Raw genomic sequence first — 20,281 nt, forward strand, 5'->3', positions numbered from 1 at the left:
ATGAAAGTATACAAGCAGCCAACTATTTCAGATAACACCTAATATTCCGGTCAACAGGGGAGAAAGAGGGGGAGGAACTAATATATCTTCTACATTTGTTTGGAGCAACCAATTTTTTGAGTCCAACAACTAACAAAACAACAAACATAGAGCCAATGGCATATCTCAACTAAAACCTAAACCAATTAAAAAAAAAGAGGGATCAAAGATGGTGCATCCAATAACCAGACAAAACAGAATCTAAACCTCCAAAAAACTTAAAACAGAATATTTTTACACTCCCATACTTGAGAAAACACATAATGAAAACTTTTATCCATACAAAGCACAAGTCAAGAAGTTAATTTCAAATCGTCCAAAAAAGAAAAAAAACAAAACATGAACTCGGACTAAGAATCAATGTTCAAGGTTTCACGAAATATTTTGGTTTCGCAAAATGTAGAAACAGAACTCCATAAGATATGTAAAAAGTGCAAGGTTTTGGTCTAAATTTGCTGTTTCGCTGAAATTTTGACGATATGTGTGGTTTCAGTATCATTTCAACTGAACGATACAAACCTTTAATATAAAATGTGTTGATGTATACATTGATGCTGCCCTTCCCTAACAGTTCAAGCTTTAAGGTGAAACGGTAGCAAACATGGTATCAAAGTAGGGAGGTCAAATGTTCAAATCCTGGGAAGTGCTTCAGAAGAGGTTTCCAGATATTTGTTGTCCCACGGTGCCACGCGAAGGAAATGCCACGTGAGCTCCACGTGTAAGGACCATGGAATCTTAACATGCACGTGCAGGGGAGTGTTGATGTATACATTGACGCTACCCTTCCCTAACAGTTTGATCTTTTAGGTGAAACGGTAGCAAACAAATTGTATAGTTTTGAACTCAATGGATCGAAAACTTGTGCAAGATTCAAAATTTTGGAAACTTGGTTCCAGGTAACGTTTCGACCCATTTTGTTGGTTTCACTGGTTTTGACTCTAAGGTTGTGGAAACTCAGTTTTTTAGTGTTTTTTAGCCAAATCACTCTCATGCAAGCGTGGAACAAGTTGTAGGGCAGTAGTGGAATGAATCAAAAGTGATGATTTGCTGCATTTGTAGAAGATTGGTGTAAGATTCAAAATTTTGTCAAATACGCAATATTAAATGTTAAGGATGTCTAGGTTCGATGTATCTGTATGTTACATAGCACATGTGAGTCAGCCTTATCTTACATATATTATTTACTCTTGTAATCGTATCTATAAATAAATAAGGCCTCTGTCATTCTAGACAAGCCAGTCAATTCTTCTCAACCTTTCTTCTTCTTCTCAACTTGGTATCAGAGCCCAAATATGTTGGGTATTTTTTTTTATCATAAGAAGAGTTCGGCCCCAAGCTGATGCAGGTTTATCACCAAACTGAGTTTCTTTGCTTAGGTATAAGTCTAGGGTTGGATTGTATATATGTTGGGCCTTTGATTCCATGGGTTTTCTATGTAATAGGCCACTTTTATGGGCCTAAAGTAGGGGTACATAGGTTGCATACGGGATTAGCCCTATACTTAGTTTATTTTAATGTTTTAGTGTTTCAAATTGAACCGGTTAAACCACTGGTCCAATTTAAGTGATTTTAGAATATTCTTTTAGAATAGAATCTTTTTAACTTAAGTCATATTTTAGGGTCCACACCTCTACACGAATTTTAGAGAGGGAGTGTTTTATATTTAGACTCAGCCTGGGATTTTCTATTCCTAGGCTGCATAGGAATTTAGGCCTTTGGCCAATAGAAATAAAGCTAACCGTGGGGCTCCTCTTTACCTCAATGTTTATGAAATTTCTCTCCTACAAGCTGCTGCAACTGTTCTTCTACTGAAGATTTGCTTTGTGTGTGATCAAAGCTGATGGGATTGGTGTGTGATCCAATCAACACCTTGCGGTGTGAAGCCAGGGTGGTTTGTTGGTGGGATTGGTGTCTAATCCAATCGACACTCTACGGTGTGAAGCCCGAGTGGTTCTCTTCAAGTTCCAAGATCCAATTTTTATTCAAGCTACTGCCACTACAAGCTGCTGCCGAATACTCCCTGCTACTGCAAGTAAGTCTGAAAGCATTCCCAACCCCATACTTCTTCTCCTAATCCTCTCACAGCCCAAACCCTAGTTTTCCCCCTTTTTATTTTCACTTCTCTAGAACCTAAAATCTCCAGAGACCTAACCAGCCAACAGAACCACATCAAAATTGGATTGAATATTCCTTTCACCCATTGGAACACTTGATCTTAACCCTAGCCACATTCACCCACTCAGACCCTAAAATCCTCCATCTGATTTCATTCCACAAAACCCTAAGTTTCTGCACAGCTAATTCCAATCATCAAAAAACCTTCCAATTCTGGCTGAGCGTTCCTCTCACCATCAGAAAAGTTCGATCCAAAACCCTCTCCCAAATTCCCATTCTAAACCCTAGATCCTTCCACTTTCCTCTTTTCAAAAACCCAAAACCCAAAGCCCTAACCTGCTGCCATTCTAGTTTACACACTTCAGCTCATCAAACCATCTCAGGACCTTCACTGATAGACTCCCCCACACCTGCCTAGCATAACCAACACCTCAAACCCTAACCCTAATTTTGACCTAAAACCATTTTCTGCCCCAATTGGATTAACAGTTCATAGCAGATCCTGTTGTATTGGCTCCTAGTTGGTCTCCTACCAATCTAGGACTACATTACACGAATTTGAGGTTTCAGCCTCCCAAGGCTGAGCATGTCAACTAAAACATGCCGCCTCCACTTACTTGCTGACCCACTGACTGACAATGGCACCACCACCCACTGCCACTCACCAATGGGGCCTTCACCTTTAGTGACTCTACAAACAGTCAATCAAAGTATGTATATCCTCTTATCTTTGCAGATTCTTTAATAACCCCCTCCCCCCCCCCCCCCACCGCACACACACAAAAAAAAGCCAACGACAGATAATGGAATTTATTGAGAAAAAAAAGAAGAAAAACAACGAATAGAAACAAAATCCCCCCTCCAACAAGGCCAAAGAGGAAAAAACCAACATATACAGCCCCTTTAGCAGCAAATAACAAAACAATTTCACTCCACCTTAAAAATCGCAACAAGCACATAATGTTCCATGCAACAACTTACAAGACATACATCCCCAAGCTCTGAAAGGCCTCTTATTCCACTGGTTAATGAGTTCACAAGCTTTAACAGAGAGGCATAGGAGCCTTCTCAACAAAAACACATGCTCCCAAATTCCCCTCGCCGTTTTAAAATGGACAAAAAAGCAGTTTCTTGATTCTCTCTCACAAGTTTCTATCAGTAAGAAATGAGGTGAAAGGTGATATCCATGGCATATCTCTATTCTCCTTTGAAGCATTTCAAAGTTAATATTTTTTCAAGACCCACCATCCAAGAGAAGGCTTTAAACCACAGTGGAGCTATTGGCTTGCATGTATTTTTATATCAAAAGCAACAGGGACAGGAACATGGTCAATTTTAAAGAAATAGATCCTCGCAGTTAGGATATTTAAAGATAGTTTGGAAGAAGGAAACTAAAGAAATTCAAAAATTGAAAGGGAGAAACTCAACATGGTCAATTTTAAAGAAATAGATCTTCGCAGTTGGGATATTTAAAGATAGTTTGGAAGAAGGAAACTAAAGAAATTCAAAAATTGAAAGGGAGAAACTCAAGAAACCACAACAAATAATACCATAACTCAATTAATACATAACAAATACAGGCTGAAAGAATGGGTGCAGTTGAGAGAAACTGGATTGGAAATGAAATCATTGAGTCAAAAAAAAAACAGACAGCAAAGAATGAAGCCTTCCCACTTACATGAATCTCATAAAATAGTGATAGGATGAGACGTTGAGCTTCAATTTGATCTCCTGGTCCAGATAAATTCAGCAAGCCTTGCCCATGAACTCCCAAATTTGCATTAGAATGTATGACAGACGATTCCTGAAAAGAACATATGATAAGGAATCTCACACATCATCAACCAATGTTATGTAGGAAACTGAAAATATACTGCAGTGGAATACCTTGAGAACAACTAAATTGCTAGCCTCAAGCATGGAAGTTGCAAGCATTGCATCCCCACCACCATCTATGAGCATTTTGGAATTCCACATCAAAAGCATTTTTACAGTCATACGCAGTGCCCCATAAACCTAAATTTCATTGAAATAGTGGCAAGAAATTAAATATAGAACAAAAATATGCATCAAAATTGCATCAAAGGCAGAAATACATTCGTAGATGTATATCGCAAAAACCGAAGATTACAAAACTAAGAAGAGGGGGGAAGTCTTATAAAGATCATATCATTCTGGGCGCTGACAAATAAATAGCACACTGTAAATGACATATCCTTTAGAGTTTAGTCACTAATCAGTATATGTTCTTTTGGAAGAAATAAGCTATGAATACAGTGTCTAAATGTGCTCTCTTGAAACAAATCAAGTTATCCATGATCAGGAATTATAATTACTTTATAACAGTAGTACAAAGAATTAAAAAATATTGCCTTTTTTTTTCAATCCATGTGTAGAGAAACTTTGTAGTTAAACTTCGCCAGCAATCATGAATAAAAAGAGTACTTCACCATATTTTATACTTTCTAGAGTTCTCAATGAACTATTTTCCTAATTTCAGTCTTCTTATCGGTGATTTTCCCTATTTTATTATGAACTAAAGCTCATATAGAAAATGCTTATTTCAACATATTAAAAAATGAAGATATGTTAGGTTTGACATAATTAGCCCATTTACGCCAAATTCTAACACACACATCCTCCACCAATAAACACAGACGAGCAAGTAAACATGCAAAAATGCACAGTTACTTAACCTCCATGCAGAAGTGAATCAAAAGTTGCATGAGTGAATCCCTTAAACTGATCACAAATTCAAGGGGTGATTTTTATTTGAGACATAAGCGACTATACGTCATTCAAATACAAATCAACAAATAATATTTGCAACTTACCCTAAGTGTTGAATCACTCATAAGGAGCTCTTCTGCCATAAGCTCAAACTCTGATGATGGATAATGAGTGAGTCCAAAGGTCAAAATTCCACCACACAATAAACTAAGTTGTCCTTGAACCTATATAATGCATCAGCAAATGAAGAAAATGGTCACACAAAATAGGAATTTCAGAAAATTATACAGAGTACCGTTAACAAAACCCAAGAAATACCTGGTGCAGAAACATCAATCAAAGAAGATACCAAGAAAAAGAGCATTCTCATAGGAGGAAGAAGAAAGTGGAATGATTCCAAAAGAACAAAACAAATCGAAGCAATAAAATAGAGGTCATGTGAAAAAATCCTAATATGAATTCTGTAACCAATGAATTCTGTTTTCAATCTTAAAAAACTGCACCCTTAAAATTGATGCCTTCCTTCAAGACGTAAAGATTTCTATTTATTTACCAAGGGCATGATCCGACACATAAGTGTCATCCAACAAATGATAGACTAAACAACGCAAACAAAACAAATGTGGGATTGGAAACCAACAAAATAACAACCTATTTTATTAATAAACTTTCCCACCCACATGCCCTAGTTAACTTACATAAATTCGTAACCCTCAAAACTTTCCTGCAAATATTTATAAATTCAAATTCACCACCAAACATATTATAATGAAAAATAAAATTCAAAACAAACAGATAATATTTGTTCAATTCTAAAATCACTTAATGCTGGTGTTGACAAGCTATAACTATTATCAGAATATCATGGATTGACAACATCTCACCAAGCAACAGCATAGTTTAAAATTTTGGTCGAAACACCAAAATTTGATGAAATATTTCAGTTTCAACACTTGCCAAAACGAAATGGCATGCAAATGGAGGGGCCTTCAATGTTTCAGTTTTCACCAAAATGGACCATATTTCGGTGCCATTTCTTCCATTTCAGTGTGTTAGTAGGATAATTAGAAGGGTAGAAAGGGCAATGCCTTTCTCGGGATTAGCATCAGGCAATCTGGCACTAATACCGAGAAGGGTTCCCTCTCTTCTCCTTTTTTTGTTTTATGTCTTCCCTTTCTACCCCTTTAAAGCATCCCATATATGTGAGATATTTTTCTGGACCCTCTAACGATTGAGAGTTCAGCTCCTCCCATACTCTCTTCTCTTCTTCTTCCTCTTTCTCTTCTTTCTCTTCTTCTTCCTTTATTGTTCTGTTACTAACATGGCATCAGAGCACATCTGATTGAGAAGGACACGCTTCTACTCCTTTATCTCAGTCCGTTTCTTATCTCTACAACCAAAAGAAGGTGTAATCGACTTCATCAAATTTTGAAGCCTCTCTAGGGTTCCTCTTTGCCGTAGGGGTATTTTGCCCCATTTCTGAAACCTTGAAGGTCTTGGCTGACTGCTACGATGAGATAGAGACATCGATTCATAGTTAAATCTCAGGTTCGATGTCTGCTGTATTAGTTTCTGGTTGATTTGGTCGAATTTTTTGGAGATATTATGCTGCTTGGATTGACCTTGATATTGATATTGATCTTTAAATCGATTTTTGGGGCTATTCTTGAGCTGCTATGCTACTGTTATACTGCTGGAATACTTTTATTGGATTGCTATTGGGCTGTTATGCTGCTGGAATGCCTTTTGTTGGACTGATATGTTGCTGATGTGATTTTCTGGGCTGAGCACTGTTTGGTTGATTTACTATACCCTTTCGGGTGGTTCTTTAGTGAACTGTTTGTGGACTGTTTAGCCTTCCGGTGATTGTTTGAAGGCTGTTATTGTTGGTTGGTATTTCCTCGGTGTTCCTCTTGGGTAGATTTCATGGGTGAGATATCAAAGGATACTAAGATTGTGACTGAGGTAGTTTCCTCATCACCAAATTTTCTGACCTCTAAGAAGTTGGAAGGCAGTCAGAATTTTCAGCAGTGGCACAAGATTGTGTCTCTGGTTCTCACAGGTGGAAGTAAGAAGCATCACTTGACTGGGCAGAAACCCGATGGCATGGATTTCACTACTTGGGAGGTTACTGATGCCCATATTTTGGGCCAGATGTTGAACTCTATGGACAGCAATATCGTAGATTGTGACTCAAATTGATACAGTCAAAGACCTATGGGATACCTAGCTATTTTGTATTCTGGTCACAACAACCTCTCCAGGATTTATGAGCTGTCCCAAGAGTTTTATTGGGTTGATCGGAAGGATCGTTATCTGACCCAACACTTTGCAGACTTCAAACGAATGTATGAAGAACTGAATGCCTTGCTGCCCATTACATCTGATGTGACACAAATGCAACAACGTGAGCAGTTGGCGGTTATGGGTTTCTTGGGCAGCTTGGGCCCCGAGTTCGAATTTGTTCGATCTCAGATTCTTGGAGGTGTTACCGTCCCATCTCTTGCGGATACCTTTTCTCAAGTTCTCCGTGTGTCTCGTGTCACAACTAGAGCTTCTTTTGGTGATAGTACTGCCCTGGAGGGTAGTGGTCACAGTGGGGGCCGTCAGCCTGCTAAAAGTTCCCCAGCTGCAATACCTGTTAGTACTCCTGACTCATCTGATAAGTCTGAGAAATCTGGTCCTATGAGAACTTGCCATCATTGTGGCAACCTTGGCCACATTCAGCGTTTTTTTTTTTTGGAAATTACATGGCAAAACCCCACAGTCCAAGATTGCCAACACTACTAGTGTTGAACTAGCAGCCCCATTTGTGCCTATGGAGGACCGTCGTGTGACTTTAACCATGACGGAGGAGGAATATGCTCGATACAGCCAGGGAAAGGCCTCTCAGGACATTTCTTCCATTGCTACTTTTGTTCAGATAGGTAATGCCACTGTGTGTCTCTCCACCTCTAGGCCCTGGATTATCGATTCAGGGGCTTCAAACCATATGTCTGGAACTTCAAGTATCTTTTCTCTTTACAAACCTCTTCAAGTGTTACTCTTGCTGACGGTTCCTTTGCTACAGTTAGAGGCACTAGTACTGTTCAGCCCACTTATTCCTTGTCATTATCTTCTGTATTGTATTTGCCCAAATTTCCTTTTAATTTGATATCTATCAGTCAACTCACCAATTCCTACAACTATTCCATAACCTTCTTCCTTGATTCTTGTGTCTTTCAGGACTTGCAAACGAAGAAGCCGATTGGTAGAGGCAGGGTCTCTGGGGGGTTATATCTTCTTGAGGACACATCTTCGGTTGCTTGTTTGAGCATAACCTCCCCTCATCAGATCCACTGTCGGCTTGGTCATCCATCCTTACAAAGTTTGCAAAAACTTTTTCCTAGTTTTCGTTCTATTTTAGTTTTAAATTGTGAGTCGTGTCATTTTGGGAAGCTCCACCGTGTGAGTCATCCCCCTCGTGTCAATAAACGAGTCACACATCCCTTTTCTTTAGTCCATTCTGATGTGTGGGGTCCTTGTCGTGTAACGTCCAAACTGGGGTTTAAGTATTTTGTCACTTTTGTTCATGACTATTCTCGTGTTACTTGGTTATATTTGATGAAACGTCGGTCTGAATTATTTTCCATCTTTTCCTCTTTCATTGCTGAAATTAAGAATCAATTTGGTTGTTATGTTAAAATTTTGCGTAATGATAATGCACAGGAATACTTTTCTGCCCCTTTTTCTGATTTTATGACCACTCGTGGGATCCTTCATCAGTCTGCCTGTTCTGACACACCCCAACAAAATGGTGTGGCCGAAAGGAAGAACCATCACTTGATGGAAGTGACTCGGTCCCTTCTCTTTGAAATGAAAGCGGACAAGTCTTTCTGGGCTAATGCAGTGTTAACTGCTTGTCATCTTATTAATCGTATCCCTTCTTCTATTTTAGGGGGTGGCATTCCTCATGCTTTACTTTTCCCTTCGGAATCTCTATTTCCATTGCCACCACGTGTCTTTGTGTATGTCTACTTCATTCGAGACCATACTCCAAGGTTATCGAAGTTAGATCCCAAAGCTATTAAATGCATTTTTGTGGGTAATTCTCGTGTTCAGAAGGGGTATCGGTGTTATTCTCCTGTTCTTCGGCTGGTTTCAGACAGCCAAAAAACTGATGTGTCTTGGTAACTCGGCAAGATCTCGACCAATTTGGTGCATATTTTATGTCAAATTTTGGCCCTCGATTATGGTGGCCATATGACCTAATTAGGTCATAAAACTTGCAGGACAGCCTATTTTAGGCCCTATAAACATGGTAGAACCTTTGTTTTTTTAAAATCACACTCAAAATGGTAGTTTGACCTAGGATCCTAGGTTGGTAGTGTTACGATATATATATATATATATATATATATATATATAGACCTCAAATTATGAACCATTTCATAAATCATAAATCTAACATTGTTTGTTATATAGAGTCAAATATATTTTGAGTCGACATTTAACAATACAAGCCAACAACTACCAAGTACCAAGTCACCCCTATCCGTATATGCTCATACTATATTGAACGAGTGCCAGGCCTTCAAGTTCAAATCTCCTCCAAGGAAGGTTGTTGGGCAGCAAATTTCCTCCAAATGTTGTTATTGAGCATCAAATCCAAGTGTTCCAAGCTTTTTTGGTAAGATTTGGAGCTGTTTTTTCACAAACTGGGAAAACCAGTCGAGTTTACCGAAAATAGCTCGAAATTTCGACCAAGAAAATTCGAAACATGGTATTTATATAACTGATTTTGTGACATTTCAGCGAGATACTGAAATTTCAGCTGAGATTTTGGCGAGATACCAAATTTCAGCCGAGGAAATGTATTCTTATTTCGCACTCTATCTCGACTTGACCCTTGTCGAAACCAAGACAATTGCCAAGATCTCGTGTGACCTTGAACCATAATAACCTATGGATCCACATCAAAATTTTGGGGCTAATGATGGTGAAGAGCTTACTAATAAGCATCGGTACAGAAGACTAATTACTAAGCTCATTTATCTTACTGTTACCAAGCCAGACATATCCTTTGTTATGGGTGCTATAAGCCAATTTATGGAATCGTTTAAGAAGACTCACTGGGAGGCTGCATGTCGGCTTTTGAGGTACTTTATGGATGCTCCAGGAAAGTGTCTCATTTATAAACCTAATAAGCATTAAGTTGGTTGGCTTTTCAAATGTAGATTGTGCTGGTGCTGAAAGTGATAGGAAGTCAACTATTGGGTATTGCACATCTGTTGGTGGTAATCTTGTCACATGGAGCAAAAAGCAGACTACTATGCCAAGGCATAGTACTGAGGCTGAGTATAGTGTTATGGCTCATACTGCAGCTGAGTTGATGTGGCTGAAATCACTTCACAGGTTCTTGGTTTTCCCATTAGTAAACCTATAAATATGTTTTATAACAATCAGGCCGCCACCTACATTGCCAATGACCCTATTTTTTATGAGCGGAAAAAAAACTGAAACGGACTATTACTTTGTACGGGATGCTATGATAAGAACTGATCTCAACTCCATTTGTTACTTTCTATGAATCAGTTTGTTTTGTCCAGCTTTTCTTGATGGTTGTTTCAAGTTGGGCATGGGTGGGCATGGGAGATGTATATGTTCCAGCTTGAGAGGGGGGAGGAGTTATTTGTGTTTTCCCTCCTACCGATAGGGGTTTTGCATACACCTATCAGTAAGAGTAGTTTGGGGCTTCGTTATTTGTATAGCTGTCCTATTTTATGCTAATATTGGGTAGTTTAGTCTTTGTAATTGTTTTTTCACCTTATATAACAGTATACTGGCTCACAGTTGCAAGTAATTCAACCTAATCGTGAGTCTCCTTTCTTTCCATCATTATCCTCTTCTCTTCCTCTTTCTCCTCCTCCTTTTCTTCTCTTCTTCCTTCATCTATTGAGTGTTTGCATGATACTTCTACAATCTTAACAGAATAGAAAATGATAACCAAGAGATTTTTCCCAAACAAAAATGAATAGCAGCCAAAATATTGAATAAAGAATAAACAGTTACAAAGCATATAAGAGTAGATCTCTAATTTCACCTGAACACGACTCCAAAGCAAAGGAACAGCAGCCTTTGCATGATTTCGCACAAAAACATTTGTCCAAAGTGGCTGATTTGGAAACTCTAAAAGAAGTGTATCAGTATCTGTTGACCTGTTGTGATTACTGACAATGAGGCTTCGGGGAATGGAATCATAAATAGTCCCCGCCGCACCAGAGTTCTGCGGACAGCCAAAACTTCTTCCTCCTGCAAACAACATACCAGAATTGCTAATAAGATTGAACATAAGCAAATTGGAAGGGATAGAAGCACCATCCACGAGAACCCAAGGGGAATAAAAGGATGTCATATCTTTAAGCCTTTCAGATCAAGCAGCAAATATAGAAGGGCAATCAAATCTCACAGCCAACTAAAAGTTGCTACAACTCTCATAACAAATATGAACAATTAAAAATTGAGGGGGAAAGGGGGAAGAATAATACCAAGAAATCAAGAAAACAAAGGTAGTTAGCCAGCCGGATATTTTAATGTGAGATTTAGAATATCTTTCAAGGAGTATTAACAAACTTCAATCCAACTAGCACCCATTCAAGAGGTCATCACATGACCTTGGCCCCTGATCTGACCTTGGCCACAAGAGGCATCCAAGATGAGGAATTCCCAATTACATTTCGGTTACATCAAGGATTAGCCCTAAGCCCTTATTTGTTTGCGCTTATCATGGATGAATTAACCAAGAACATCCAAGATGAGGTACAGTGGTGTATGCTCTTTGCCGATGATATTGCCATGGTGGATGAGACAAAAGCAGGGATTAATGCTAAGTTAGAGGTGTGGAGATCGTTGGAAACAAGAGGATTTAATATTAGTGGATCAAAGACGGAGTATATGATATGTAACTTTAATCACATTATGATGGGATGATGACATGGTGAAAATTGAGGAGAAGAGGGATACCGCCAAGTGACTACTTCAGATATTTGGGGTCTATCATACCAAAAGGTGACATAGATGATGATGTTTTACAAAGAATTAAAGTGGGATCGATGAAGTGGAGAGGTGTGACCGGAGTATTACGTGACCGACACATCCCTTTAAAGCTTAAAGGAAAGTTCTACAGGACTATTGTACGACCTGCTATGATGTATGGGGCGGAATGTTGGGCAGTTAAGAAGTGCCATATAGCGAAGCTGTGTTGCAGAGACGAGGATGTTAAGATGGATGTGCGGCAAAACTAGGAAGGATAAAGATAAAGTGAGGAATGAACGTATTAGAGCTGGTGTGGGAGTTGCCCGGATCAGCGACAAGCTCCGAGAATGTCGATTGAGGTAGTTTGGCCATGTGCAACAGAGGCCTGGAGACGCCCCAATAAGGAGGAGTGATCTGATTCCGATTGAAGGAGCTAAAAGAGCTAGGGGCAAGCCTAAAATGACCATAGGTGAGGTTGTGAAGAATGGCATGCATAGTCTGGTCCTATGCCAAGTATGACCTCAGATAGAGCCTACTGGTGGGCAAGGATCCACGTTGTCGACACCACGTAGCTGAAATTTTCCTGATTTCCTGGGCTATCCTCTTTCCTCTTGCTCTCTTTTTTCATTTCTCACTTTTCTTATCTCATTTCTTCATTTTTATTCTTCATTCATTTTAATTCCCTTTCCTTTTGTGTGGATCTCAGCTTTCCCTACTTTGTTTTAAAAGGATCCATGTAGCCAACCCTATTTAGTTGGGATAAGGCTGAGTTGTTGTTGTTGGTTGGCAGTATACTCCGAACCCTGTTGTGCATACCTTGTGTAATATTTCCTATTCTACAAATTGTTTTAGTACTAGAAGATAGAAAAGGCAATTAAAACAAATAAATTATGCACCATGAATGAAGAAACATAATATCAATTAATGGGAGTGTCTGAATGACACCTCTATAGGTGTATAGGACTTAACACCTTTTAATTACCTCTTGTCTTATTGCCAAAAGTTGTTTAAGAAAGGGGTATAAAAGGATTTTCAAAAATAATTTGAAAGTGACATATCATTATGTCTTTATCATGCACATTTTTCCAATACACATGTCTCATTGAAAAAAAAAAAATGTATGTCAGACTAAAAGGAGAAAAAAGTAAGGTTACAAATCATTTGACACCTTGAGGGTTGTCAATCAGAAAATCCCTTGATTAATTATGAAATAGTACAAAGTACCCGTAACATAGACTCATAATGATGCAGATTCATCACCGAAATAAGCTTTTTTTTTAGGATTAAGTCTAGGGTTGGGTTCTATACATGTGGGCCTTTGATCTCATGGGTTTTTTAAGTAATAGGTCACTTTTATGGACCTAAAGTATGGGTAATAGGGTTGCATATGGGATTAGTTGTTTTAGTTCCATACTTAGATTTATTTTGGTGATTTTGTTCATAATTGAACCGGTTCAACCAATTGATCAATTTAAGTGATTTTAGTAGTTTTCTTTTAAGTGTTTAGTGGGGCTGGATTAGGACTCTATTTTGAGTCTCTTTCAGTATCCTAGTCAGTTTAAGTTACCTAATAGGTTAAGGATTGGATTAGGCCTTTCCTTTTTCGTGTAGGAGTCTATTTTTTAGTCTTTTATATAAGGTTGTAAAGGGGGCAAGTATTGAACACGAATTTTGATAATGAAAAAGCTTTTTGCTGCTCTCTTCCATTGAAGATTTGTCTTGTGTTTGATCAAGGATGATGGGATCGGTGTTTGATCGGATTGACACTTTGCGGTGGGAAGCCCTGGTGGTTCGTTGAAGGAATCAGTGTTTGATCCGATTGACACCTTACGGTGGAAAACCCAGGTGGTTTGTTTTGGATCTCTTTTGAAGCTCTCCATTATTGTTCTACTTGAATTTGACTCTATGGTTGAGATTGGCGGTAATTCTTCTGCGAACAAAATCTATGATTTATTACCCCATCCCTAACCTAATATTTTTGGGTTTCCATTGTTCTCTTGGTTTTCTCATATGATTTATTTCCCATTGTTCTCTAGGTTTCCTCATACAATTTCTTGTCCCATTGTTCTCCTGATTTAACCCTAAAACCGATTCACCTTTTGTTAAAAGATCCTGATTAGGTTCCTAGTTTGAAAAAACAAGTCTAGGACTACATTACATAGGGACCCAAGTCCCAGCAATATATATTTCAAAAAACTATTTTTGGGAAGAAGAAAAAAATCGACACAGTGAGCCCGTAGATCTAGCTTCGGTGTCTAACATATAAAAATTTCATCACCAACTTTCGGGTATTCATCATATTTTTTGCTAAAAAACTATTTTTAGGAAGAAGTTCATACCTTGAACTGTTGAATGTGGCTAAATCTTCACCAATATGCAGCAAATGATGTTGTTGGAGTGACGTGGAAACCCTCAGCATCGTATTCCAGCAATATGTAGAGGTGACTGGTGAGATGGCAAAAATCAGGCCGAAATGTGGGTGTTACTTCTTCCGGCAGAGAAAAGGGGCGAAACAAGCGAGATGCTCAAGTTCGGTCGAAATTTTGACCAGGCACATTTGAAACAAGGTATTTAAAATACCCTGTTGAACTGTATCGCCAAAACAATACGATATAAGGTCGAAACTTTGGTGAAACACCGAAATTTCTACCGAAACAGTGTCGATTCTCTGTTTTGTGTGGCATTTTGACTCGGCTACATCGAAATCTCCGAAATTTTGGAAATTTCAGAGAGATTTTGCCTAGTTTTCAAACCTGAGTAGTTGGTATTATCACAGGTTATCTCCGAAAAAAGCTACCCTGGTATAGCATTTACTGCCTTTTGCTTGTGAGGCTTTATGGAATGGAAGGAACTGAAGGGTCTTTAGGGACAAAGCTGGAAGTATAGACCGAAATAAAGGTTGCACTTGGATAGTAATAATAAGGAACCTTTACCAGTACTTGATGTCCAATAAGTTCATTCAAATCATACTTGATTGGAAGTACTCTAACAAATTATTTTCTGCACACACACACACACATACAACAGAGAGAGAGAGAGAGAGAGAGAGAGAGATCTAACCATGAGCTAAAATTGTTTGGTCATCATGCCTGCTGTAGACGTCAATAGAAATTCTACCACCACCACCTCCACCCCAACCGTCACCTCCTGATGCACTTATCCAGCCATATCCAATCCTGTTCTTGACAGAAAGGAATACTTAGAGAAGAAAACATTGCGAGCAAGATAAATGCTAAATATAAAGAGTATCTGTGTACATTAACAAGATGTGTTAATGAACGAAAAATATGATACTCCATCGTACTTGGGAAAGAAACAACAAGAATAGGTATATTCAAGCAGACTTCTTAACACCTAAATTTGCATCACGATATGGAAAGTACAAATATGGCTACTTCAATACACGCAGAATCAGGTAGAATTCTCGTCAGGCAGTATACAGAAGAGCTTCTGGAACTGCAAGGTGCACAGAAGAGCTTCTGCAATTGCATGCAGGAGCATGCAAACCCAAGAAATCCACATTTTATCAACGAACAAAGCAGTCCAGATTATATGTGCCTAAGTTGAAGATGAAAGAAAAGGAAATAGGGTAGTTAAGTTGTGGCCATATGTTTCCCAGGGGGAATCTTACATTCAATTCTGCTCTGTCAAAGTGAAGGGCAATAAAATGAAGTGAAACTCTTGCAATCATGATTGAGCACCTTAAAATCTTATCAAATATGGTAATTAAACGTTTAAGACAGAGTCCTTATTTTCCTTTCCCTTTACTTCATTTCCAACTAAACAGAGCCTTCAACAATATAGAGGGAGAGAATCCAAATCATTGTATAATCCCACCAAAGGGTGAGAACACCTCCTCTTTTGCATCAGGAGATTTTTCAAACAGTTACACGTTTAAGAGGAGGAACCGAGAATATGAGAGCCCAAAAACAATAGGCAAAATTCATCATATCAATTTTAACAAGAGCCTTTTTTCTTGTTTGAGTCTTAGATTTAGAAGTTGAGAACTTTGAGTCTTTGAATTAGAAGTTGATGGAGGACTGGAACCAAGCAGGAATACGAGAATAGTTAAGTTTAGGCTTCAATTTGTATTAATAGTTCTCTCCTTTTTTTATTTATGGGAGCCCCTTGGGCCAATCTTAATTGTTTGTGTACTGCAATGCAGCTTTGCTGCTGTCACAACTATCTGCGGCATCTTCCAATTTTCTCCTTGGAGTGATCTGATCCCCTCTCAAATTAGCTTTTTTTTTCCTTCTCTTTCTTAATTAATTGCCGAAAGTATGTGTATAAACTAAAGTTCCATTTGGTTGCAAGGGAAATTAAAGGGAATAAAAATGCAAATTTCAAACCTAAAAAACAAACTTTTGTAATCATTAACCCACATGATTATGTCACTAACTCCAAATCATTCCACATTTGGTTATTAAATTTCACTTTACAAATTTACATTAAAAAAAAGTATCAAAACTAAGGGAAAAGTGTAAGAGAGCTAAATAATCCAAAACAGGAAGCCATTTGTTTCTTAAAAAATATGCTAGAGTTCATCATGACTCATCATCTTAGATTAATATTTATCAATCAGATCAATTTTTTATGGATCTATCAATCAGATTATTTGTTAAAAGAAATTTGAGAAAATTCTATTCAGTTGCGACATGGGAAGGACAGCAGGACCTGGAAATCAGCCAATTGCAGGGTACACTAGGACAACAATATCGATTTACTACATCAATGTTTCTGCACTTCGTCACACTAATACAGATGGGATAACTATTCCTCATGAAGTAATTTGGCATAATTAACCTCCCCTGAAATGTCGAGCACTTGCTTGAGAGATAGCAAAGTCTGCATTGCTAACATGCCACAAAGGAGGCAAGATTGGGGGAGGGGGGGCGGGCTGGCCTCCCTCATTGTTTGTTTCACATGTACGGAGGAAAGAGAACTTGTCAACCATCTAGTCTTCTATTGCTCTCTTGCTGGATATGTTACTACTGTTGAAGTGGTTGGCTGATGTTTTGGCGACACTCCTCAATTGCGAAGCTGGAGAAGTTTCTTTATAGGACATTCCCAGCTACTCAGTTGTACATAAGGGAAGAGTGCAATGGCAGACCTATCCAAGATCAAGTTAACCCTACCAAGTTGTGATCGCCAGATTCACTACTAGAAATTTTCAGTTGGAACCAGCAAAAAAAAATTTTAGGGAGACTAGAAAATGGATTGGAGCCAGTTAAAATTGCCTTGAATGGAAATAAATTTTTACACATCAAAACAGAAGATTATTTTGCCACTCTTTTGGCTTTCAGTGATGTTCTATCACAATAAGATTTGTGAAATTTGTAGATTTGAGAAAAACCCTAGCATTTGAAAGTTGAAAATTACCCCTACAACTGAAAATTCATTTTTTTTTCTTCAACAAGGGAGTTGACTTTTTATCTTTTTGAAATTAGAATTTTTAACTATTTTTATTAGATTAATTTGGGGGTGGTTGCTTATTTATGAATAATATCTTAAGTAAATAGAGAGATAATTACAGTCATTTACTCAAATGATGTTTGAAATAAATCAGTGCCAAACCTGGTTCAATACCAATGAAAACGTAATAAATGGAATAAAAAAATTAAACCAGCACCTTGCACTAAGGCGACAGTCACCTAGACCCTCAAAAAACCACTTGGACGCCTAGGCGATGCCTTGATAACTATTTTTATAGCTTCTTTTTTTTATTAAGTCGAGACATTTAATTAAGGGTTAAGATCCTCACCAGACCCAAGAGCTACAACAAAATTTAAAAAGAGCAAGTTAGCAAGCAGAACAACTACACACAAAAGTTGTGCCAGTTACTCTGTATATGCTGCACATCCCTATCTTTAAATTCGTTATAATGAGATACCAAAATATGATTATATCCCTTCACCCTGTTAGTATAGGTAAGCCGGTTCCAATCCATTTTCAAACGCCCTTCTGTTCCTTTCAAACAATGTGGTCTCAATTTTGATTAGGGAGAAGTCGCATAAATTAAAATCAAGAACTCAGATGGTCTCTAAATTCAGATCGAGTTCAGCAAACAAAGGGTGGACATTCCTAGTAGCACTAGAAGAAGGGTATATCCATAAATCCAATACTAAAAATAGAAATTAGAAAATAGGAATATAATGAGAAATCGATTCTGAACATAGACCATAAAACTCAGCAATAACAAATTAGTAAAACCAGAACTCAAATCAGTATACTGATGCACAGAATATCAATTAAGAAATAAGGGCAGAATTGGAATGATGAAATCAATCCAGATCAGCAGGTCTGATCTACATCAAAATCTGGTCAAAGGCTTCCTTTAGGTTTAAGAACAATTCATTAAAATTAGAGGATGATTTGACGGCCAGATTCCCTCAATTGAAATTCGTGTAACAAAAAGTTCTCCATATGAATTCTAGATCAAACTAGGAATTGAAGAAAATTCAGAAGAGCATTTACTTGAATTAATGGAAAAGAATAAGGAGAGAAAAATAATAACAAGAGAAAACACCGAGGCTTCCCACCACAAGGTGGTTGGAAGGATCGAACACCTTCCAACCTTGATCACACACAAGGATCCTTGATCAAACACAAGGGATTCTTCACACAGGCAGGAGAGCAGTAAAGACACAGCTTTTCATTAATCAAAATTCGTGCACAATGTTGGACCCCCCTTACAAACTTATATAGAAAACTGAAAAACAGACTTAAACACTAAAAAGGAAATCCTTAACTAATAAGGTAACATTAACTGACTAGGAAACTGATGCAATGAATGCACTCCATGGCCAGGAATGGGAGGGGAGTTTAGTCCCACATCGGTCGGGTAGTGTGCGGTAATTGGGCTTATGACCTTGGAAGGGCCTCTCCACCCTGAAGCTCAGGCTTTAGGGTTGGACGCCATTAAGTGGTTTCAAAGCGGGTTGTCCGTGCACCGGCCATGTGGGGGCCAATGGCCCAAAACTGGGGGGGAGTTGATGCAGTAAATGTGCTCCATGGCCATGAAAAGGAGGGGAGTTTAGTCCCACATCGGTTGGGTAGTGTGCGGCAGTATGGCTTATGACCTTGGAAGGGCCTCTCCATCCTGAAACTCGGGCTTTTGGGTTGGACACCATTAGAAACTGAAATAATAAAGGAAACTAACTCAAAACAGGACTCGACTTGTAGAATCCTAATCCAGCATAACTAAAACACTTAATACTAATTAAAATACAGAAAAAAAGACACTAACTTCACTAATCTCGTATGCCCAGCCTCTACCCCCATATTATAGACCCACTAAAGTGGTACAATTCAATGAAAACTCATTGGTTGCCCAACACATATATAACCCAGCCCAAGGCTTATTTCTAATAAAATAAGCCTATTTAGATGATTTAACTGGATCACCTTGTGTCACAAAAACCCTGCTGTTGGGCCAAACTATGGGCCCACTCGGAAAGAGAGAAATCAAATTATATGGCTAGTCGCAATTTCGTAATTTCTAGAACAATTTAGGACCCTTTCTTTGAAAGGCAAACAGGGCCTGGCATCATCGTCAAGGCAACGCATTGGCGTCCAGGTGCCTTGGATGTTTTGGTCCCTTTACTGGTGTCACCTTGCGTCCAAGCCCCCTCCAACGCCTTTAATCGCTAGACATTATGACTACAATGGGACATAGGATGGAACGTAATTAAAATGGATGAAATAGGGCTAATCTAGAATCACGTATTAAGAATAGGACAAAACATAAAGGACTCAGAATTTGGAGGTGATGCAGTTAACGGTATCCAATCGGGCCAATTTGGCCTTAGAATACTTTATTTTGGTATAGTTGAGTTCTATGGGCCTTGGGCTTGTTATTTTTTTGTTTTTTATCGTAATGGGCTTCTTTTATAAGTCCAAAAGTTTGGGTTTAAAGGGGTACACAGAATTAAGAACATCGATAAGATTATGTGGGTCCCATGTGCTATTAATTAGTCATGTTAGTTTAATCTAAAAGAGTCCTTGTAAGTTAAGTATTTAGGATAGTTTAGGACAGTTAAGAGTCATTAGTGGAGTCCATTAGGAAGATTTTATCTTATTTTTATAAATAGCAATGTAACCAACCACCCCCTCCACAATTTGACAATGGTATGAAATCTGGATTTTTTTGTTTTAGAAAGTTTAGTGGAATCTCTCTTCTCCCTCCCCCATGATCTTCCCTCTCTCCTCTATTTTCTCTCCTACGATCTCTCTCCTCTCCTTTTTGGTCCCTATTATCCTCCCTCTCTCTTCTAACCGATAGCCTCTTTTCCCTTTTCTTTGTTGCTTAGTAGGCTTTGAAATATTGCTATTCTGTTGCTGGTTTTCTCTGTAGCACCACATATATCTCTACTTGATCTGCATC

At 38.4% G+C, this 20,281-nt stretch overlaps 1 protein-coding gene across 1 annotated transcript in view; it reads right to left on the bottom strand.

Moving 5' to 3' along the window:
• LOC122667203 overlaps nt 1-20,281 on the bottom strand; it is a 55,795-nt gene that overhangs the window by 21,880 nt on the left and 13,634 nt on the right. The window contains exons 2-6 of the mRNA XM_043863446.1: nt 14,959-15,074; nt 10,967-11,175; nt 4,989-5,108; nt 4,042-4,170; nt 3,833-3,958 (exon numbers count right to left, since the gene is read on the bottom strand). Coding sequence (XP_043719381.1) covers nt 3,833-3,958; nt 4,042-4,170; nt 4,989-5,108; nt 10,967-11,175; nt 14,959-15,074 — 700 coding nt within the window. The remainder of the gene's footprint in view (nt 1-3,832; nt 3,959-4,041; nt 4,171-4,988; nt 5,109-10,966; nt 11,176-14,958; nt 15,075-20,281) is intronic.

Source organism: Telopea speciosissima, chromosome 7 (assembly GCF_018873765.1).
Source record: "Telopea speciosissima isolate NSW1024214 ecotype Mountain lineage chromosome 7, Tspe_v1, whole genome shotgun sequence".
Taxonomy (NCBI): Eukaryota; Viridiplantae; Streptophyta; class Magnoliopsida; order Proteales; family Proteaceae; genus Telopea; species Telopea speciosissima.